This window comes from Pristiophorus japonicus, chromosome 11 (assembly GCF_044704955.1).
Source record: "Pristiophorus japonicus isolate sPriJap1 chromosome 11, sPriJap1.hap1, whole genome shotgun sequence".
NCBI classification, from domain to species: Eukaryota; Metazoa; Chordata; class Chondrichthyes; family Pristiophoridae; genus Pristiophorus; species Pristiophorus japonicus.
The window spans coordinates 32,948,758-32,972,540 of record NC_091987.1 but is presented as its reverse complement, the minus strand read 5'-3'; the positions used below and the strand labels follow the sequence as shown (position 1 = coordinate 32,972,540).

The 23,783-nt window shown below is 45.1% G+C and overlaps 1 protein-coding gene across 1 annotated transcript in view; it reads right to left on the bottom strand.

Moving 5' to 3' along the window:
- Positions 1 to 11,659, bottom strand: part of LOC139276006 (superoxide dismutase [Cu-Zn]-like) — a 50,914-nt gene extending 39,255 nt beyond the window's left edge. The window contains exon 1 of the mRNA XM_070893328.1: positions 11,542 to 11,659. Coding sequence (XP_070749429.1) covers positions 11,542 to 11,610 — 69 coding nt within the window. The 5' untranslated portion in view covers positions 11,611 to 11,659. The remainder of the gene's footprint in view (positions 1 to 11,541) is intronic.
- Between the last annotated feature and the right edge of the window lie 12,124 nt (positions 11,660 to 23,783).

Here is a 23,783-nt window from a genome sequence, read left to right as displayed (position 1 = left end):
TCTGTGCCTCCCTGGTATTGGGAAGTTTATAAATTCCATCTGGCGTGCCTACAGTGCTTCGGTTACCTGTCGAATGCACCGATGAGTAGCGTACTGAGAAATACAGCATATATCCCCAGCTGATGCCTGAAAAGAGCCGAATGCATAAAAGGAAAGTGCTGCAGTCACCTTCATCGCGACAGAGTGCAGTAATGTTGGTGGTACTGGGCTGCAGGTCTGCCTTAATGAGCTGGCAAATCTCATTGATCATCTCTTTTGAGAAGCGCATCCTTCGAACACACTGTTGATCGGTCAGGTCCAAGTATGAGCACTTCTCCCTGAAAATCCTTTGGGGGGTAAGGCTGCCTCCTCCTCCTTATGATTCTGCAACCTCCTCCATTACCCTGATAACTCTGCTCAATAAACCTTCTCCCATCTCCCATAAGCTATCTGCCCTGCTGGCGAATATTACGGAGAGATACTCCGACCTAACGGCGGGTGGTCGTGGAAAGCTCCCCCCCTCCCCAAAAAGGAGTACAATATTATATGGGACGAGATCGGGGAGGCTTCAGAGAAAGGTGCCGTAAGAGGTGGAATGACCTGGTGAGGGTGTTGATTTCTGGATTCTTTTACCACAATCTGGTTCAGCAAAATTACTGAAACGAATACCTTTTGTGCTTTAAACAAAGCAAGCTTTTATTTAAAAAGCAAATCCCGATCGGGGACCTTATCAGACAGAAGGAATGCAAGTCTGTTCGAACGCACCCACTTCCTACGGACAAAGTGACGTTACATTGTAAAGGGACGATGGTTATACATTTTCGTCAAAAGATAACAAGATAGGGCTAGAGTGACATCCTAGTTCAGCCTATCTCTTTTGATCCCTCTTTCCCTTTGTCCACTCATAAGCCGACCTAAGTATGGTCTGATTTTAAACAAAGACCTTCTGTTAATGTTTCAGGTTAATAACATGATTTAATAAGACCTTGAGGTTTTTCTGCAAGCTGTGGGTTTTGTTTCAATATGTGTTAGTGTTGTAACATTTCGCAGTCTCGAGTCTGAGATGTCATGGCTATTCCTCCATGAATTCTTTGTTAGCTTATACTGTCCCTATACAATTCCCACGTTCTCAACTTCAATGTCTCTATACATTTTTAAACATTCACATTCCCCCCTTTTATCATTCCATGATAACACTTAGGATCATTCTAGGAGTATCGCATTCATCCATTCACACTCTATTTCCTGAATTATATTGTTGTTAGTGTTGAGTAGTTCTTTAGTTCGTTGGATCATAACTCGGGAGCCCTTGACCACAAGAGGGTTTGATAACCTTGCCATCATTACTTTACAACAAAGGTTAAGGCAACCAACAATTAGATAGGATCTCCAAGATCCATCTGATAGCCAATCAAACCAGCTAGATCCTTCTGCTGGTGTGGATAACTTCTTCACCTCCCTTCTTATGTGATCAGCGAGATTGGTTATGTTTTCTGAACTATCAGGAATGTAAGTGCAACATTCAGATCCTATCAGGGCACACGTTCCCCCTTTCTCAGCTAACAGGTAATTGAGGGCCATTCGGTTTTGTAATGCTACGGTCCTTATTGCGACCATTTCAGCTGTGATGCCCTCCAGAGCTTCAGCAGTATTGTATTGGCCCCCCTCCTCTCGTGATAGTTTGGCTCTGAATCCATCTGACAGTCTCAGTTAGGGTTAGTGGAACGGGGCGCAAAGGAATTCCCCCTTTGGAATGTATAGGGAATGTATAGGGAATGTGAACACACCCAACATCTAGAAAAGTTCCCATTTTGCGCATAAACATAAGACATGTACAAAAAGGTGTTTACATGGAGCTCTCGTCTCTGTCTCCCCTCCCATACGCCGAAACTGTCATATATCAACACTATTATACAGACTGTGGCATACAGACACAGTTTCATCTTATGGCTCAGGATTCAGATAAATAGTCCAATTATTTTGCTGATTAAAAGAGTTCAGTTTTCCCGTCTCTCTTCTCAGGTCACCGTCGGTGTAGCTGCCTGTCTATCACTACGGGTAAAAGTTCAAACTGGTCCACGTTCCATTTAGGATGCCAATGGCCTTGTTCAGCTATGGAGAAGAGGAAGTCTGGAACAGAAACAGGAGTTAGAATAACCAGTAAAATAGGTTCGTTAGAGGGTGGTGAGCTTGCAGTGGTGCAGGTGAACCCAGGCACTTTTCCCCTCAACCTTGGCTGCAGTGGGGGTAGTGAGTAACACCTGAAAAGGCCCCTCCCATTGTGGCTCTAATCCCTTCTGAATCCATACTTCCCTGGTGCCACGAGGGACAATTCGGGTAAAACTGGGAGGTCGAGGTGAGCATCTTGAACCTGGTTGTGAGCTAGTCGCAGAGCCTGAGTCAGAGAAAGAACATAGATGGTCATCAGTCGAGCTGAGATACCATATCTAGGAACAATTTCCCTCATTAACACCTTAACAACAGTTTGAGCCTTATTGTCCAGGGTAGGGTAGGCTTCAATCCATCTGCTAAACACATCTACTATTACTAACACATATTTGTAACACTGAACTTTTTGCAACTCAATGTAGTCCAACTGAAATGTCTCAAAGGGACCTTCGGGTAGGGGCGTTTTACCCCAATCACAGGGGACTCCCTTCCCTGGATTATGTTGCTGGCAAACCAGGCAACGACTACTGATGTTCTGGGTGAGCGCCTGGAGTCTAGGATGCCACCAAGTAGCCAAAAGTGTGTCACTCGTGGTCCTTGCTCCACAATGAGTAGCAAAATGCATACATTCAATAACCCATAGAGCCAACTCGTCAGATATGCAAGTCTGTTCCGCGGGAGTGGTCCAGAGTTTAGAAACATTGTCATAAGTACATCCATAATATTTCCACAACAGTTTATCTTTTTCAGGAGCATCCTCCTGTGCTTTAATAACATCTTGGATGGTTGGCATTGGTTTTTCCGAGGCTAACTTATCCTTCGCAGGATTTTTAGTCTGACTCATCATTTTGGGCACTACCATCTGTTGGTCACGAGAGGCCTGTTTAGCCTCTTTGTCAGCACAGTGGTTCCCTATATCAACCGGGGATTTTCCGGTGGTGTGGGCGGTACATTTAACAACGGCAATGTGCTTGGGGAGCATGAGGGCTTGCAACAAATCAGATACTAGTTGCTTATGGGATATCTCATTCCCCTGTGAGGTTAGGAATCCCCTATTTTTCCATAATTGTCCGAAATCATGGGCCACCCCAAAGGCATACCTAGAGTCGGTATCGATATTGACTCTGAGATCTTTGGCCAAGATACAGGCTCGGATGAGGGCGAATAGTTCAGCTTGTTGGGCAGAATAGGCAATTTCAAAAGCGGCAGATTCCAAGACCTGCTTCTCCTGGTTTACTATGGCGTATCCTGAGATTCATGTACCTTCTGGATTAATTTCGTCAACATACATAATACAGTCTGGATCTTCAATTGGTACATTAACAAAATCTTCCCTGACTGATGTGGCCTCTTAAATTAAAGATAAACAATCATGACTGGGTTCTTCCTCATCTTGGGGTGGCTCAGTAAGAAAACAGGCCGAATTAATTGCAGTACAGTGCCGAAAGGTCAGTTTAGCATTGCCTGTGATTTCAGTGGGTTCTGTCGGATAGAGGGCCAGTCCACATTGCCCTGCACTGGGGTCTCAATCGGATCAATGGGAGTATAACCCACTTGGGAGGGGTCCTCTGCCCACACATGAGGATCCACATAGTCAGGTATGCCAGAGCCAGTATGATGCTGCAGAGTCGTTAAGACCTTCTCGGGGTCCCCGTGGAATTGGACTGTTCGGCCATGTTTTACAATTTGCACATCCCGGCTGGTAGGGTCAGCCTCGTCTGTAGCCTGGCGCACCATAACATCTTTAGCATGGTGGGGCTCTTTTTTCAACCACGCTGCCCCTCGCTGCACTGGCCTGTTCTCTGGTGCCTGGCCCAAGCAAAGGTGAGGTTTTGCTCTGCCTCTGAGCATGGGGGACATCGATTGCTGGAGTGAAGAGGTCTTCCCATTTCCCATCATCTCCACACTCCAAATGCAACTGGAATTTGCAGAGGAGGTCAAGTTACAGTCCAGATTGGTTGTGATAACAAATCGATGTTCCACCGATTCTTCCTGGTAACCCATTTTAACCGGTTCTGACACCGGGAATGTAGAGACTTGTCCCAGGAATCCTGACAGTCCCTGTGTTTCAGTGAAGGCGGGGAGTTTACTAATACTGCGGCCATACTGATGGGCTTCTGAAGGGTCGTGGTGAGAGCATTAAAGATAGCGTTTAGGCGATCCTGGACATCGTTAGGGTGAGCAACCAACAATGCATCATGAGTAGCACGTCCTAGGTGAGTTAGAAATCGGGCATGCTCAGTTGGGCTCAGGGTTTGCTTTACCAGGGCCCACAGGTCCCTTGATTCTGCATTATATCCATGCATGTCGAGGTCACTCCGTGAAATCGGAGGTCAGGGTTAAGTTGGGTTTGTGGATCCCTTTCAGCTTATTTATCTTAGCCTTTTAACTCTTCAATTTGTTTTGTTTGAGTATCTATTTCTTTATTGTATCAGGCAAGTATTATTACATAAGCTAGTTCTGTTTTTATTTTTATTCTGACTATTAGGTGAGTCTTTTTCTATTAAGAAATCCAAATTGATAATGTTCAGTATGAAACGGCTGTCAATGGAAAGGGTTAACTCCTTTACAGGTTTGTAAGAAGACCTGATGTCATTACGTGACTTCACGTAACCATCTGAAAAAAAAATGTTTTCATCAGGAAAGGCAGCATTTGATTAAACTCCAATATTTTTTTAACTTCTTATTCAAGTACTTGCCAAAGATATTTTTTTTTAATTGATTTAAAACGAGATCACACATTTGTTTACTGAAATTCAATTTCGTCATCAGCCTCGGTCAACGCAAAGCCAACCATTTTAACTAGTAGTCTATCGATACCTTTCTCAGAGACGTCTACGGTTTTTAATATGTCCTCCTTCTGTCAATGAAAGCCCTAATTTAATGGAGTTTTTCTGCCAACTGGACAGGAGTGATTTTTTTTTTTAGACTGCAGTGGAATTTTTCTCATAATTTAAAATCTCAGAACATTTTGTTTTCAGCACCTATTTAGTACGTTACTTTTTTTTTGTCTTTTCCATAACTAGAGAGAAGTCTGGCACGTAGGCTGTGAACTGCTTTTCGTTATCTCAATTGTTCCAGCCTCAAGGTCGTGTTGTTTAATATAATATTTTTTTTGAATCCTTTTGAATCCATCTCTGTTGTTTTGCTGTGCCTTCTCTGAATGTTTTCTTTCGACAAGTAAGTGAGCATGTTAAATCCTTTTTTTTTAACCACCGGGACCATGTATTTTTTTCTTTTTTTTTTACTCAACAAACCTATCCTTTGTGCATTTCCTGGCTCCGTAACTTATCATCCGAATATACGTAATTCAATAAGGTTCACACTCTTAAACTTCCCACATACAGGACAACACTACGAAGGGTTAAAAAAAACTTTCATTCTGTTTGAAAAAGTAGGTGGAGATAAAACAAACCACAACTCCCCGGCTTTTTTTTTACAGTAAAAATCACAGAAGCATTTCTCATTTAAACAGACGTTCACAAGAGTCTCTTTTCTTTCCTATTAATTTTTGGATCCATGATTGATCATCTATCCCTATCTAGCTCTAATTATCCCTACTTTCCGTGTCGCCGCACGGATCTACTCTTTCCAAGTCGCCGCTTGGTTTGCGTCACCACGCAATTCTAACCTATCTCTTTCCAAGTCGCCGCTTGGTTTGCGTCACCGCGCAATACTTACCTATTCTAACCTATCTTTCCAAGTCGCCGCTTGGTTTGCGTCACCGCGCAATTTCCCTATCTCTATCCCTATTCTAAGTTTGAAAGGTATTCACCAGATTGTCCTGAATCTTGTTCAGACACTACCTGAGAACCAGCGAGTGGCTAAACTTTCCTCAGACTTTTGAAACCGGGGGAAACTGGAGCAGTATTGAAATCATACTCACTCCAGTGGCCACTTTCCCCTCGTCTCGTCCAAGGCTAGTCTGGCTCTTAATTCGCAAGTTTTCGACAGTCGTCCGTTGAGATCCCATTTCTGACACCAAATGTTGATTTCTGGATTCTTTTATCTCAATCTGGTTCAGCAAAATTACTGAAACGAATACCGTTTGTGCTTTAAACAAAGCAAGCTTTTATTTAAAAAGCAAATCCCGATCGGGGACCTTATCAGACAGAAGGAATGCAAGTCTGTTCGAACGCACCCACTTCCTACGGACAAAGTGACGTTACATTGTCAAGGGACGACGGTTATACATTTTCGGCAAAAGATAACAAGATAGGGCTAGAGTGACATCCTAGTTCAGCCTATCTCTTTTGATCCCTCTTTCCCTTTGTCCACTCATAAGCCGACCTAAGTATGGTCTGATTTTAAACAAAAACCTTCTGTTAATGTTTCAGGTTAATAACATGATTTAATAAGACCTTGAGCTTTTTCTGCAAGCTGTGGGTTTTGTTTCAATACGTGTTAGTGTTGTAACATTTCGCAGTCTCGAGTCTGAGATGTCATGGCTATTCCTCCATGAATTCTTTGTTAGCTTATACTGTCCCTATACAATTCCCACGTTCTCAACTTCAATGTCTCTATACATCTTTAAACATTCACAAGGGTAGCAAAAGTAATGATTTTATTTATGCACCCCCCCCCCCATGTAAATGTAGGTTCAGTGCCACATGGATGATGTTATTTATCTTAAAGGTTACGGCGATATATTTGTGCTTTCAGGCAATGACAAGAGGATCAACGCGGTGTGTGTGTGAACCTGTGTGTCTGCGATGTTAAATGGATTGAAGATTTTTACTTTCATTTACTTCACTTTCTGCAGAAAACATCTGCAATAGCATTGGATCAGCGGTGTACGGCCGAGGGGCGGGTGGGTGGGAGGACCCACAACCCAAGAACCATTGACGGAGATAGAGATCCGTGCCCTGTCGCTAGTCGGGGATAGCAACCATGCCACCACCGGCGTTGGAGCTGACCCACCCACACAGGTTGGTCAGTTCAATACAATCCCCGGTCTGTGTTGCGGTCCTGTAATGTAACTGTAATGTTGGCCTTATGTAATGTAATGCAAGTTTATTGCACTGTAATGTTGGCCTCATGTGATGTACTGCAATGTTGGGGGCATGTAACACAATGCATATATGTATTGTCTGTCTGCGAAATGTAATGCAGTAATGCAGCAGTGGTGGATATTTAAGTAAGACTGCGCTAAGTCACTGTACTCATGTACCCCTGACCCCTCCCCTGGTGCCAAGCATTTTTAAATGTTGTTTTGTACTTCCAGACTCAGATAATTCAAATCAGACCTCCACAGAGAGACCAGACGACAGACCCACTGCCTCCACCTCTGGCGTCACCCAGCCCTCTCCTGACTTCACCACTGCCAGAGATGATGAAGACGAAGAGCCGCTGATCCTGCAGCCAGTGGAGGTAGAGGTGGGGGTGGAGACGGAGGAGGATACACCAGTTCCATGTGGGCCAGCTGGAACATCCTCCACCACCGAGTCTATATTCAGGGGATTCCCCCATGCCTCCTCTGATTCTGCGAGACCAAGTGGTGTGCAGCAACACACCCCCACCATTGCAGCGCCTTTGCCGCAGCGACGGAGATTGGTGCAGAAAAGATTGGTTGCTGCACGACAGATAGGGGGTGTACCAGGACATGACGCGTCTGTCACAAGCCAGCGTCGACATAGGTCGACAGCTGTTCAAGGCCATGCCTACGATAACCGGAAACATCGCGACTCTATCAGAACGATAGTTGGAGGATATGTCGCGTCTGATCACTGCATGGAGCGAACCACTGACGCCATGCGGCAATCGACGGGATCAAGACATGGCGCGAAATCCCCCCGTTCCACAGTAGTTGGGTTGACAGCACCCGAGGGTGGGGAGCTGCCAGTACCTTCCAGCCCTAAAGCCGTGCCTTCCACATCACAAGCTTCTCCTGAGGCCCCATTTATTGCGCCTGCAATGTCTGACCCCCAACGATAGCAATATCACTCGGGGTGCAGTGCTGCAAGTCAGCTTGGTACCACCAAGGGGAGGTTCGGGCTCAGGGTAGTGGGAAAGGGAAGGGCGGGAGTAAGAAAGGGGCGGGGGGGGGGGAAATAGTCCCAAGGGTGGTGGAGCACGCGGTCAAGTTTGAGGTAGAGGTCAGTAAAGGGTCTTCTGTTGTAGTTGTTCATTTAATATTTGAAGTTTGATTTTTAAAAGTTTATTCAAGTTGTAAAAGTTTTGTTAAAGTTGTTCAAAGTTATAGTTATAAGTTTTACAAAAGTTTAAAATTGTTGGAAATTTTTTAAATTTTTACATAACCATTTAAATTGAATTTAAGCACGGTCAAACTTTTGGGGTAACAGTCATCAGAATCCCAAAACGCAGCTCTCCACATTCAAGCAAAGCGTTAATTAGGAGCTGCTGATGTAACAATTTTGCAGTGTGGTGTGGTGTTGGCCGGGTGGGGGGGGGTTGCCATTACCCTGATAACTCTGCTCAATAAACCTTCTCCCATCTGGATTCAGCATTAGACAGGTAGTCAACAATACAGGCTGAGATAGTACAGGCCCCATTCTTTTTAAATCTCCAGAAGATTTTTCAATGAAACAAATATTACTGAAATGCTTTTCATCTTAATAATGTACTCAGTACCAATAAAACAACCTTTCCCACTGTAAATCGCACTGTAAAGTCACTGTTCAGCTCAGAAATACTGAGATGCTGTTTTTGCTGACTTTTCCCGATTTCAAAATGGCGGCTCCGAGCACTACCAGCCACTTAAGATCGAGTAAAACTACCAGCCACTTAAGATTGAGTAAGATCGAGTAAATGCAGCTCCGATGGTATGTCGGCAGTATGTCATGAAAATTGGACTTTTTGGGCGGTATGCGGGTGGTTCTGCATGGCGGACGGTGTGCAAACCGCTCAGCGGTATGTCAATGATGAATATTCTGCCGAGCGGTATGTCGGCAGTATGTACGTGTTTTTTCAACAACATTTCATTTTTTGAACGGTAAGCGGGCGGTAGGTCGATACATTTTGGGCCCCATGTTTGTCAGTTACACTGATTTTTCTGGTTGCCAGCTATGGAGCAAGTGACCACAGCGCAGCCAGTGTCGGAGCAGTGAATGACTGACCGCAACTTCAGGATTTCTGAGTTGGGATGCGCATGCGCTAAACACTGATGTTGCGATCAGTTTCAAAGGGGTAATAACAGAAAACACTGTTCGCTCACTGTTATTATCCACTGCACATTCCGGTCCATTGTTTAAAAATGCTGTAAGTTCAACAAATATCCTGGGTATTGTATTACAGAAGTGCATAATTTTAGATTCACACATTCAAAATTTGCACATATACATATGTAGAGGAAATCATTAGGATTTTACAACTGACTTCAGGAAAGACATTCTTCACAAAGTGTGAAACTGGATTGAACATTCCAGAATAAATTATTATTGCGGCCAGGAAGATATATGACCACCAAGATATATGGCGATGGGCGGTCCACGTAGTCCGCATGCCTGATACAAGACTCCCTTGGTGAGGCCACACCTGGAGTATTGTGTACAGTTTTAGTCTCCTAACTTGAGGAAGGACATTCTTGCTATTGAGGGAGTGCAGCGAAGGTTCACCAGACTGATTCCCGGGATGGCGGGACTGACCTATCAAGAAAGACTGGATCAACTGGGCTTGTACTCACTGGAGTTCAGAAGAATGAGAGGGGATCTCATAGAAACGTTTAAAATTCTGACGGGTTTAGACAGGTTAGGTGAAGGAAGAATGTTCCCAATGTTGGGGAAGTCCAGAACCAGGGGTCACAGTCTAAGGATAAGGGGTAAGCCATTTAGGACCAAGATGAGAAGAACCTTCTTCACCCAGAGAGTGATGAACCTGTGGAATTCTCTACCACAGAAAGTTGTTGAGGCCAATTCACTAAATATATTCAAAAAGGAGTTAGATGTAGTCCTTCCTACTAGGGGGATCAAGGGGTATGGCGAGAAAGCAGGAATGGGGTACTGAAGTTGCATGTTCAGCCATGAACTCATTGAATGGCGGTGCAGGCTCGAAGGGCCGAATGGCCTACTCCTGCACCTATTTTCTATGTTTCTATGAAACAGGCACTTTACTCTGAGCTCCGTCATGGCAAGCAAGCCCCAAGAGGGCAGAGAAAATGCTTCAAGGACACCCTCAAAGCCACCTTGAAAAAATGTAACATCCCCACCAACTCTTGGGAATCCGTGGCCCATGACCGCTCAAAGTGGAGAAGAAGCATTCAGGATGGCGCCGAACACTTTGAGTCTCTTCGTCGGGAGCACACAGAAGTCAAGTACAAACAGCAGAATGTGCGTACGACAAACCAAGTACGCCACCCACCCGTCCCTGTCCCAGAGTCTGTAGTTCTTGTATTGATCTCATTAGCCACCTTAGAACTCATGTTAGTGTGCAAGCAAGTCATCCTCGACTCCGAGGGACTGCCTAAAAAAAAGATATGGCCAAGATGCACAAGTGTCCACTCAACATATCAGCTGGTTTTGAAAAATTGGCATGAATGATGAAAAGACACTGAAGATGTAAATGAAAACAAACATCTTCGACATGGAAGGATTTGAAGATGAGGGGGGTGGGGCGGTGAGTTTGACTGCAGACATGCATTGAATATGTGGTTTTCACAAATTAGTGACATCTTTAGCAATTAACCAAAAACGGATGTATTAAAAATCTGATCCCATCCCAGCTAAATTAAAAATATAAGTTTTAAATTTTGCAGCTGTATTAGTATTAACATTACTCGTTTGGTTGGACTGAAAGAATGCATCTGCTGCAGTCCCAGTTCTTAAAATACCAGGTTTATTGAACTTCTTTTGAGCTAGTTAGGCAACATAATACTGGGCGACTTTTGGGCTAGTATTTGGTTGACTTATTTTAATTTCTGACACCCTTGCTGAACTGACTATGGAAAACTGGGAGCAATAGTACTGGTCACTTCGAGTCTGTCTGAAACTTGTAAGAGCGCTTATCACATTAACTATGTCAAAAGTGCAAAATCTAGGCTAACGACGTCATCACTGCCATGACTGCCACAATTGTCAGTAGAGGGTAATGATTTATTCGGAACTAACAGTCCGCGAATTAAAAAATGGGCAGAAATTATAGGGGATTGTGTGGGGTGTGGGGTGGGGAAATGACCAAAACGTCCCATATTAATTTGATTTCCATAAAAGTAGGAATAAATAGGTTCTTTCTAAATAGGTCCACAGATTAGGGGGAATTCTATCACAACCGAGGGAGTCAGAAAATAAACCCATTCAGTACGCGGAGTTGTCAGTTTATTTCAGCACAAGGCACACATGTCGAGGGCCCAGGTTTAAACATTAACCGCCACACCGCGTCTCAAACACTCGCGGGCCACATTTGTTGCCATTGGTGCTTAAAACTCGCTCCGCTACTCACGTCGGACTTGAAGACGACGACTCCAAAGGCACTGAGATTGCCACTAAGTACACAGATAGCTGTTGCCATGCTGGCTCAGCTCCACCCTCAACACCACGGCCCATCTGTCAACCGTCAGCTCGCCCCACACATGCGCGAAGGGAGCCAGCAGCGGTGAGCAGGCGGGAGATTGGAGACTTGACCAGGGCTAAATGCACATTCCCTCTTCATACAGTCACACCCCCACTTAGCTAGCCCAGGAGATTCTTCATTATTGAAAATAACTACCACCCTTCTCCGTATCTTCCAACTATTAATTTTACTACGATCACAATAATTAATATCTCTTATTTGCAACAGGCTCTGTAATGCCCAACCAAATGATCATCCGGGGTGGGGAAGTAATGCAGCATGTTTATTCTGAGCATCAGCACTTGTTGAATTAACCAATTGATAAAACACAAGCTGTGCTTCTATATTGTATCAGACTCCTTTGTATTTACTAATCACCTGCGATTGTGTCCGTAGTGTTCAACATCACTATTCACTTTGTAAGATTAAGTAACAACTTCCATCACATAATTTTTCCCCACTGATTTTTGGCAATTTCAAACCAGTGGCTGAATTTTTATATTTATTTCCTTTAACTTGGATAATTTTCTAACTGACTTTTCAGCATCAGCGTACACGTTCAGAAAGACTTTGACAAGGTTCTAAATTGGTGATTAATGGTTAAAGTAAGGATATCATTAAATAAGACATTTAAAACAGGCACTAGTCAAAAAATTGGCTTTAAAAACATGAGCAAGTTGTAAGTTGGAACTTTTCAAGGACAGTAATCATTGAAAGTTGCATCTGGAGACCAGGTATGAGAATGCTTCGTCATATATCTAGAATTTGATATCAGTCACAATAGGGTCGAAGGGAGACAAGTAGCGTATTTTTTTATTCGTTCATGGGAGGTGGGTATGGCTAGCAAAGCCAGCACTTATTGCCCTTCCCTCATTGCTCTTGAGGTGGTGGTGACTGCTGCAGTCCGTGTGGTGAAGGTACACCCACAATGTTGTTGGGGAGCGAGTTCCAGGATTTTGACGCAGCGGCGATGAAGGAACTGCAATATATTTCCTAGTCAGGGTGGTGTGCGATTCCTATGCGCCTGCTGCCCTTGTACTTCTAGGTGATAGAGGTCGCGGGTTTGCTGTCGAAGAAGCCTTAGCAAGTTGCTGCAGTGCATCTTGTAGATGATACACACTGCAACCATTGTGCGCAGGTGGTGGAGGGAGTGAATGTCTAAGGTGCTGGATTGGGTGCCAATCAAGCGGGCTGCTTTGTCCTGTATGGTGTCTAGCTTCTTGAGTGTTGTTGGGGCTGTACTCATCCAGGCAAGTGGAGAGTATTCCATCACACTCTTGACTTGCGCCTTGTAGATGGTGGGAAAGCTTTGGGGAGTCAGGAGGTGAGACATTCACTGCAGAATACCCAGCTTCTGACCTGCTCTTGTAGCCACAGTATTTATATGGCTGGTCTAGTTAAGTTTCTGGTCAATGGTGACCCCCAAGATGGTGATGATGGAGGATTTGACAATGGTAATGCCATTAAGTGTTAAGGGGAGGTGGTTAGACTCTCCCTTGTTGGGGATAGTCATTGCCTGGCACTTGTGTGGTGCGAATGTTACTTGCCACTTATCAGCCCAAGCCTGAATGTTGTCCAGGTCTTGCTGCATGCGGGCACAGACTGCTTCATTATCTGAGGAGTTGTGAATGGAACTGAACACTGTGATCATCAGCGAACATCCCTACTTCTGACCTTATGATGGAGGGAACATCATTGATGAAATAGCTGAAGATGCTTGCGCCTGGGATAGTGCCCTGAAGAACTCCTGCAGCGATGTCCTGGGGCTGAGATATTGGTCTCCAACAACCACAGCCATCTTCCTTTGTGCTAGGTATGACTCCAGCAAATGGAGAGTTTTTCTCCTGATTCCCATTGATTTAAATTTTACTAGGGCTCCTTGATGCCATACTCAGTCAAATGCTGCTGTTGATGTCAAGGGAAATCACTCTCACCTCACCTCTGGAATTCAGTTCTTATATCCATATTTGGACCACGGTTGTAATGAGGTCTGGAACCGAGTGGTCCTGGCAGAATCCAAACTGAGCATCAATGAGTAGGTTTTTAGTGAGTAAGTGCCGCTCGATAGCACTGTCAATGATCCACTCCATCTCTTTGCTGATGGTTGAGAGTAGGCTGATAGGATGGTAATCAAAGTTACCTCTAAGCTGTTTGCCGGCCCCACGCAGTCCAGTATTGGCTTTTTCAGGGTTATGTTTTGCACATGTGCTAATTTGAATGGGCCACACAGCCTCTTAAAGGCGCACTCAAAAAAATTTGGGGGAACATTGGCGGTAATTAACTGGATTGGATTTGTCCTGTTTTTTGTAGACAGACCTGTGCAATTTTCCACTTTGTCGGGTAGATGCCAGTGTCATAGCTGTACTGGAATAACTTGGCTAGAGATGTGGCTAGTTCTGGAGCACAAGTCTTCAACACTGCAGCTGGAATGTTGTCAGGGCCCATAGCCTTTGCTTTACCCAGTGTGCTCAGCCATTTCTTGATATAATGTGAAGTGTATTGAATTGGCTGCAGACTGGGTTCTTTGATGGGAGGCATCTCAGGAGTAGGTCAAGATGGATCATTCACTAAGCACTTCCATCTGAAGATGGTTGCAAACGCTTCCGCCTTGTCTTTTTAACTCACATGCTGGGCTCCGCCATCATTGAGGATGTTCATGGACCCCTCCTCCTCCTGTTAGTTGTTTAATTGTCCACCATTATTCACGACTGCAGAGCTTTGATCTGATCCGTAGGTTGTGGAATCGCTTCGATTTGTCTATAGCATGCTGCTTCCCCTGTTTAGCACGCCTGTAGTCCTGTGCTGTAGCTTCACCAGGTTGGCACCTCATTTTTAGGTACACTTGGTGTTGCTTCTGACATGCACTTCTGCACTCCTAATTGAACCAAGATTGGTCCCCTGGCTTGACAGTAATGGTAGAGTGAGGGATATGCTGGGCCATGAGGTTACAAATTGTGGTGGAATACAATTCTGCTGGTGCTGATGGCCCACAGCGCCTCACGGATGCCCAGTTTTGAGCTGCTAGATCTATTCTGAATCTATCCCATTTAGCATCATCATCATCATCATCATCGGCAGTCCCTCGGGATCGAGTAAGACTTGCTTCCACTCTTAGCATGAGTTCTTAGGTGGCTGTACAGTCCAATATGAGAACCACAGTTTCTGTCACAGGTGGGACAGATAGTCGTTGAGGGAAAGGGTGGGCAGGGAACCTGGTTTGCCGCACGCTCCTTCCGCTGCCTGCGCTTGATTTCTGCATGCTCTCGCCGACGATACTCGAGGCACGGTGGTAGTGTCACACAACACAATGGTGGGTGCCCTTAGTGTGAAGATAGGACTTTGTCTCCACAATGACTGTGCGGTGGTCACTCCTACCAATACTGTAATGGTCAGTTGCATCTGCGGCAGGTATATCGATGAGGACAAAGTCAAATAGATTTTTCCCTCATGTTGGTTCTCTCATCACCTACCGCAAGCCCAATCTGGCAGCTATGTCCTTCACAACTCGGCCAGTTTGGTCAGTAGTCGTGCTACCGAGCCACTCTCGGTGATGGACATTGAAGTCCCCCTCCCAGAGTATCTTCTGCGCTCTCAGTGCTTCTTCTATGTAGTGTTCAACATGGAGGAGTGCTGATTCATCAGCTGAGGGAATCATAGAAATTTACAGCACAGAAGGAGGCCATTTCGGCCCATCATTCTGCGCCGGCTGACAAAGAGCTATCTAGCCTAATCCCACTTTCCAGCTCTTAGTCCATAGCCCTGTAGGTTACGGCAAAGTGAATATCCAAGTACTTTTAAAATGTGGTGAGGGTTTCTGCCTCTACCACCCTTTCAGGCAATGAGTTCCAGGCCCCCACCACCCTCTGGGTGAAGAAAATTTCCCTCAAATCCCCTCTAAAGCTCCTACCAATTACTTTAAATCTATGCCCTCTGGTTGTTGACCCCACTGCTGAGGGAAATAGGTCCTTCCTATCCACTCTATCTAGGCCCCTCATAATTTTATACACCTCAATAAGATCTCCCCTCAACCTCCTCTGTTCCAAGGAAAACAAACCCAGCCTACCCAATCTTTCCTCATATCTAAAATTCTCCAGTCCAGGCAATATCCTCGTAAATCTCTTCTGTACCTTCTCTAGTGCAATCACATCTTTCCTGTAATGTGGTGACCAGAAATGCAGGCAGTACTCTAGCTGTGGCCAAACTAATGTTTTATACAGTTCAAGCATAAAGCCCCTGCTCTTGTATTCTATTCCTCGGCTAATAAAGGCAAGTATTCCGTATGCCTTCTTAAGAACATAAGAACATAAGAAATAAGACCAGGAGTAGGCCATACGGCCCCTCGAGCCTGCTCCGCCATTCAATAAGATCATGGCTGATCTGATCATGGACTCCGCTCCACTTCCCCGCCTGCTCCGCATAACCCCTATCCCCTTATCGTTTAAGAAACTGTCTATTTCTGTCTTAAATTTATTCAATGTCCCAGCTTCCACAGCTTTCTGAGGCAGCGAATTCCACAGATTTACAACCCTCTGAGAGAAGAAATTTCTCCTCATCTCTGTTTTAAATGGGTGGCCCCTTATTCTAAGATCATGCCCTCTAGTTCTCGTCTTCCCCCATCAGTGGAAACATCCTCTCTGCGTCCACCTTGTCAAGCCCCCTCATAATCTTATAGGTTTCGATAAGATCACCTCTCATTCTTCTGAATTCCAATGAGTAGAGGCCCAACCTACTCATAAGTCAACCCTCTCATCCCCGGAATCAACCTAGTGAACCTTCTCTGAACTGCCTCCAATGCAAATATATCCTTTCGTAAATATGGAAACCAAAACTGCACTCAGTATTTCAGGTGTGGCCTCACCAATACCTTATATAGCTGTAGCAAGACTTCCCTGCTTTTATACTCCATCCCCTTTGCAATAAAGGCCAAGATACCATTGGCCTTCCTGATCACTTGCTGTCCTTTTGTGTTTCATGCACAAGTACCCCCAGGTCCCGCTGTACTGTGGCACTTTGCAATCTTTCTCCATTTAAACAATAACTTGCTCTTTGATTTTTTTTCTGCCAAAGTGCATGACCTCACACTTTCCAACATTATACTCCATCTGCCAAATTTTGCCCACTCACTTAGCCTGTCTATGTCCTTTGCAGATTTTTGTGTCCTCCTCACACATTGCTTTTCCTCCCATCTTTGTATCGTCAGCAAACTTGGCTACGTTACACTCAGTCCCTTCTTCCAAGTCGTTAATATAGATTGTAAATAGTTGGGGTCCCAGCACTGATCCCTGCAGCACCCCACTAGTTACTTGTTGCCAACCAGAGAATGAACCATTTATCCTGACTCTCTGTTCTCTGTTAGTTAGCCAATCCTCTATCCATGCTAATATATTACCCCCAACTCCATGAACTTTTATCTTGTGCAATAACCTTTTATGTGGCACCTTGTCAAATGCCTTCTGGAATCACCTTATCTACCTGGCTTGCTACCTTCAGGGATCTGTGGACATGCACTCCAAGATCTCTTTATTCCTCTACACTTCTCAGTGTCCTACCATTTAGTTTGTATTCCCTTGCCTTGTTAGCCATCCCCAAATGCATTACCGGACTGAATTCCATTTGCCACTGTTCTGTCCATCTGACCAGTTCATTGATATCTTTCTGCAGTCTACAGCTTTCTTCTTCATTATCAACCACTCAGCCGATTGTTGCATCATCTGCAAACTTCTTAATCATACCCCCTACATTCAAGTCTAAATCATTGATATATACCACAAAAAGCAAGAGCCCTGTGGAACCCCACTGGATACAGCTTTCCAGTCACAAAAACACCCATCAAACATTAACCTTTGCTTCCTGCCTCTGAGCCAATTTTGGATCCAACTTGCCACTTTGCCCTGGATCCCAGGGGCTTTTACTTTCGTGACCAGTCGTGTGGGACCTTATCAAAAGCCTTGCTAAAATCCATATACATTACATCAAACGTATTACTCTGATCGACCCTCCTTGTTACCGTCTCAAAAAATTCAATCAATTTAGTCAGACACGACTTTCCCTTACAAATCCATGCTGACTGTCCTTGATTAATCTGTGTCATAGAAACATAGAAACATAGAAAATAGGTGCAGGAGTAGGCCATTCGGCCCTTCGAGCCTGCATCGCCATTCAATGAGTTCATGGCTGAACATGCAACTTCAGTACCCCATTCCTGCTTTCTCGCCATACCCCTTGATCCCCCTAGTAGTAAGGACTACATCTAACTCCTTTTTGAATATATTTAGTGAATTGGCCTCAACAACTTTCTGTTGTAGAGAATTCCACAGGTTCACCACTCTCTGGGTGAAGAAGTTTCTCCTCATCTCGGTCCTAAATGGCTTACCCCTTATCCTTAGACTGTGACCCCTGGTTCTGGACTTCCCCAACATTGGGAACATTCTTCCTGCATCTAACCTGTCTGAACCCATCAGAATTTTAAATGTTTCTATGAGATCCCCTCTCATTCTTCTGAACTCCAGTGAAAAGAAGCCCAGTTGATCCAGTCTTTCTTGATATGTCAGTCCCGCCATCCCGGGAATCAGTCTGGTGAACCTTCGCTGCACTCCCTCAATTGCAAGAATGTCCTTCCTCAAGTTAGGAGACCAAAACTGTACACTATACTCCAGAATGTGGAAATGTATTTTTTATCTAAGCTGATACCATACGGTATTTGTGTGCCTTTTGATTAAAATGGAGTCCTGGCCCTTCCAGAACTTTCTGCATTTTAGCAGCCAGCTTGCATAAACAGCTAAACCTGCTGTTAGATGGCTGATGGCCATCAGACAGCTAGGAGACAAGTCATGCTGAGACAAGTAACCCCCCCATGGTGCTCTCCTATTTTCTACACTACAGGAGTTCCATGTCACCCCACCCTTATCTTCTAGCCATTATCTCTTTCCTTTACCTCATCCATTTGTAGCAAACAGGTAAACTGACCAGGAAATTGAATAATCCTGACACAATACAAGACAGGTGATAGCCCATTACCTATGACTCATGGAGTAATGGCCGTTTGGCTTTCTGATAACCCTGACAAAAGGAAATATCTGGACACCATGTCAGGACCAGGATATAGTAATTAACTCTTTATCTGTATTCACTGACTGTGAGACAGAGCAATACACAGGGAGAGGCCAGAACTTGGGTTTTACTGTATAAATATCTTGTTAAACTGAACCATTTCGGAGGTGTTCATTTAGCCCTTGACTGAGTGAAACCTACCCCTTGCGAGCAAGTAAATTAAAAAGGAAACTTCTATCGGAGCTGTAAGTGTCGGAGTCATTCTTTTCGGAGGTCGAGATTTCGACAAGGTGTGGCCTCACCAAGGCCCTGTACAACTGTAGTAACACCTCCCTGCCCCTGTACTCAAATTCCCTCGCTATGAAGGCCAACATGCCATTTGCTTTCTTAACCGCCGGCTGTACCTGCATGCCAACCTTCAATGAAGATAAATGAAGATTTATCATGTCCCTCAGAATTTTTTCCAATAATTTTCCCACCACCGAGGTTCGGCTGACTGGCCTGTATTTACTCGGTCTATCCCTTTCTCCCTTTTTAAACAAAGGTACAATGTTAGCAGTCCTCCATCAGAGAGGATTGGAAAATGATGGTCAGAGCCGCTGCTATTTCCTCTTTTGCTTCTCTTAACAGCCTGGGATACACTTCATCAGGGCCTGGGGACTTATCCACTTTCAAAGCTGCTAAGCCCCTTAATACTTCATCTCTCACTATGTTTATTTAATCTAATACTACACCAAAATACTCTCCCACTGATACCCCTTCCACCTGCCCAGCTTCTTTCCCTAAAACTAATACCAGAGCCTTCCCTTGTTGGGCTTGTTACATACTGGCTAAAAAAGTTCTCCTGAATGCATTTTAGGAATTCTGCACCCTCTATACCTTTCACACTAACTTTATCCCAGTTAATATTAGGGTAGTTGAAATCCCCTATTACTGCCTTTAGTTTTTGCACTTCTCAGAAATTTGCCTACATATTTGCTCTTCTATCTCCCTCTTACTGTTTGGGGATCTATAGTACACTCCCAGCAGTGTGATCACCCCTTATTTGTTCTTCAATTCAACCCATATGGCTTCATTTGATGATCCTTCTAACATATCATCCCTCCTCACAACTGTAATTGTTTCATTAATCAATACTGCGACCCCCCCCCAGCCTCCTTTTTTTTATCTCCCTCTCCATCCTATCTGAAAACCCTGTAACCAGGAATGTTGAGCTGCCATACCTGCTCTTCTTTCAGCCATGTCTCAGTAATAGTTATAATATCATACTCCCAAGTGTTTATCTGTGCTCTCAGCTCATCTGCCTTATTCCCTATACTCCTTGCTTTGAAGTATATACCAATTAGCACTGCCAAACTCCCTTGTTGTCTCTTTTCTAATCCTTGTTTCCTCTGTCTTCCAAATTCACTTTCTACTTTTCTGCTTTCCAATTTCAGCTTTGCTTTTCTCCCTTCTGAATCTATTCTCAGGTTCCCACCCCTCTGCCAAGCTAGTTTAAACCCTCCCCAACAGCACTAGCAACCCCCCACGCGAGGATATTGGTCCCAGCTCTATTGAAGTGCAATCCGTCTGGCTTGTACATGTCACACCACCCCCAGAAACAGTCACAATGCCTCAGGAATCTAAAACCCTCCTGCCTGCATCATCTATTCAGCGCCCATTCATCTGCTCTATCCTCCTATTTATTTTACTCACTAACATGTAGCTCCGGGAGTAATCCAGAGATTACTACCTGTGAGGTCTTGCTTTTTAGTCTCTCTCCTAGCTTCCTAAAATCTGCCTGCAGGACCTCATCCCTCTTTCTACCTATGTCATTGGTACCGATATGAACCACGACTTCTGGCTGTTCACCCTCTACTCCCAGAATGCCCTGCAGCCACTCGTTAAAATCCTTGACCCTGGCACCAGGGAGGCAACATACCATCCTGGAGTCACGTCTGCCCATGGGAGGGTGGTAGATTGTAATCATCAGGATGTTTCCTTGCCCATGTTTGACCTGATGCCATGAAACATCATGGTGTCCAGAGTCAATGTCGAGGACTTCCAGAGCCACTACCTCCACCTGTATACCACTGGTCTGATGGTGATGGAGGAGTCTGGGACGTTGACTGAAAATTCTGATTCTGAGTATGGCTGTAGCGTGACTAGTCTGTGGGGCATCTGTTCCAATTTTGGCACGTCTCCAGGTGATGGTGAGGAGGACTTTGCAGGGACGATTGGGCTGGGTATGCCTTTGTTGTGTCTGAATTTGATGCCTAGGTTGGGTGGTCTTTCTCGTTTTATTGTTATTATACTTTGTCATAGCTGTTAGGTACAACGAGTGGCTTGCTTGGCCATTTCAGAGGGCCGTTAAGAGTCACATATAGGCCATACAGGGTAAGGTCAGCAGATTTCCTTCCCTAAAGGACATTAGTGAACCAGATGGGTTTATAAGACAATCCTGAAATTATATGGTTACCATTACTGATACGAGCTTTTTAATTCCAAATGCATTTAATTAACTGAATTTTAAAATTCCCAGCTGCCGTGGTGGGATTTAAACTCGTGTCTCCGGATCATTAGTCCGTGCCTCTGGATTACTTGTCCAGTAACATAGCTATGCTACCATTTCGTTACTGTCTGCTGAAGGTCGGCACACCCAATTGGTGGAATCACTATATAATGGGTTATGGTCCATATCCCTAGCATGATCAGGAGAATGGTGACAATTCATTCACAAGTGGGTTGTGCTGTGCATCATGTTGTTTGTGAGGAGTTTTGGTACTTGCTGTCTACCTAGTGTGGGCTGTAACTGAATCCTGCTCACATTCCAGGCCTGCAGCTATTGAAATGTTAGGTAGGGTGGCAGCAGGAAACATAAGAAATAGGAGCAGGTGTAAGCAATATGGTCCCTGGAGCCTGCTCCACCATTCACCAAGATCATGCCTGAACTTTTACATCAACTCCACTTTCCCACCTTATCCCTTGATTCCCTTAGTGCCCAAAAACCTACCAATCTCAGCCTTGAATATATTCAATGACTGAGCATCCACAGCCCTGTGGGGTAGAGAATTCCAAAGTTTCACAACTCTGAGAGAAGAAATTTCTCCTCATCTCATTCCTAAATGGCTGACCCCTTATCCTGAGACTATGGGCCCAAGTTTCCACATGATTCGCGCCTGATTTTTAGGAGCAACTGGTGGAGAACGGACTATTTTAGAAATCGCAATTCTCCACATTTTTTTTTCTGCAGTTCTAGTCAGGTAGAACAGTTCTAGTTTAGAACAGAATTTTTTCATCAAAAGGGGGCCTGTCCGGCCACTGACGCCTGATTTCAAAGTTTCCACAGTGAAAATGTACTCCAAACTAAAGTAGAATGGAGCCAGTGAAGATTTTTGTAGAACTGAAAAAACCTGTTCTACACATTAAAAAATCAGGCGCAGGTTACAAATTAGGCGTCCAGAACGAGGTGGAGAGGGAGGGGGGGGAAGGGAACTCATTAAATTCGACAATAAATCCTTATTTATACTTCTACAAATATTATACAAATAAATCCAACCTGAATAAACATTTATAAGCCAAGAAAAGATTAAATAAACCATCTTCCTACCTGTGTGAAAGTGCTTCAGCCAGGGAGAATTCTGCAGCCATTCGTACCGCTGAGAGGGAGGGAGAGAGAGAGAGAGAGAGAGAGAGAGAGGGGGGGAGGGAGGGAGGGAGAGAGAGAGAGGGGGGGAGGGAGGGAGGGAGAGAGAGAGAGAGGGGGGGGAAGGAGAGAGAGAGAGGGGGGAGGAAGGAGAGAGAGAGAGAGAGAGAGAGAGGGGGGGAGGGAGAGAGAGAGAGGGGGGGAGGGAGAGAGAGAGAGGGGGGGAGGGAGAGAGGGAGGGGGGGAGAGAGGGAGGGGGGAGAGAGGGAGGGGGGGAGAGAGGGAGGGGGAGAGAGAGAGAGAGAGGGAGGGAGGGAGGGCATCGGGTCGGGGATCAGGAGAGCAGGTCGGGTCGGGTCGGGTCAGTCGGGGGGGGGGGGAGCGGGTCTCGGGTCGGGGCGGGGGGGGAGCGGGGGTCGGGTCGGGGCGGGGAGCGGGTGTCGCGGGTCGGGGGGGGGAGCGGGTGTCGGGTCTCGGGTCGGGGGGAGCGGGTGTCTGGTCGGGGGGGGAGCGGGTCTCGGTGAGGAGACCTAAACTGTACACAGAACTCCAGGTGTGGTCACACCAATGCCTTATATAATTGCAGCAAGACTTCCTTACGCTTATACTGCAACCTCCTTGCAATAAAGGCTAACACACTATTTGTCTTCCTAATTGCTTGCGGTACCTGCAAGTCATTGAAAGTTGGCATGCAGGTACAGCAGGTGGTGAAGAAGGCAAATAGCATGTTGGCCTTCATAGTGAGAGGATTTGAGTATAGGAGCAGGGAGGTCTTACTGCAGTTGTATAGCGCCTTGGTGAGGCCACACCTTGAATATTGTGTACAGTTTTGGTCTCCTAATCTGAGGAAGGACATTCTTGCTATTGAGGGACTGCAGCGAAGGTTCACCAGACTGATTCCCAGGATGGCAGGATTGACATATGAAGAAAGACTGGATCGAATAGGCTTATATTCACTGGAATTTAGAAGAATGAGAAGGGATCTCATAGAAACATATAAAATTCTGACGGGATTGGATAGGTTAGATGCAGCAAGAATGTTCCCGATGTTGGGGAAGTCCAGAACCAGGGCTCGCAGTCGAAGGATAAGGGGTAAGCCATTTAGGACCGAGATGAGGAGAAACTTCTTCACTCAGAGAATTGTGAACCTGTGGAATTCTCTACCACAGAAAGTTGTTGAGGCCAGTTCGTTGGATATATTCAAAAGGGAGTTAGATGTGGCCCTTGCAGCTAAAGGGATCAAGGGGTATGGAGAAAAAGCAGGAATGAGATACTGAAGTTGCATGATCAGCCATGATCATATTGAATGGTGGTGCAGGCTCGAAGGGTCGAATGGCTTACTCCTGCACCTATTTTCTATGTTTCTAGCCTTCTGTGATTCATGTACAAGCACCCCCAAATCCCTCTGAATACCAAATTTACTAGTCTCACATGTAAAAAAATATTATTTTCCATT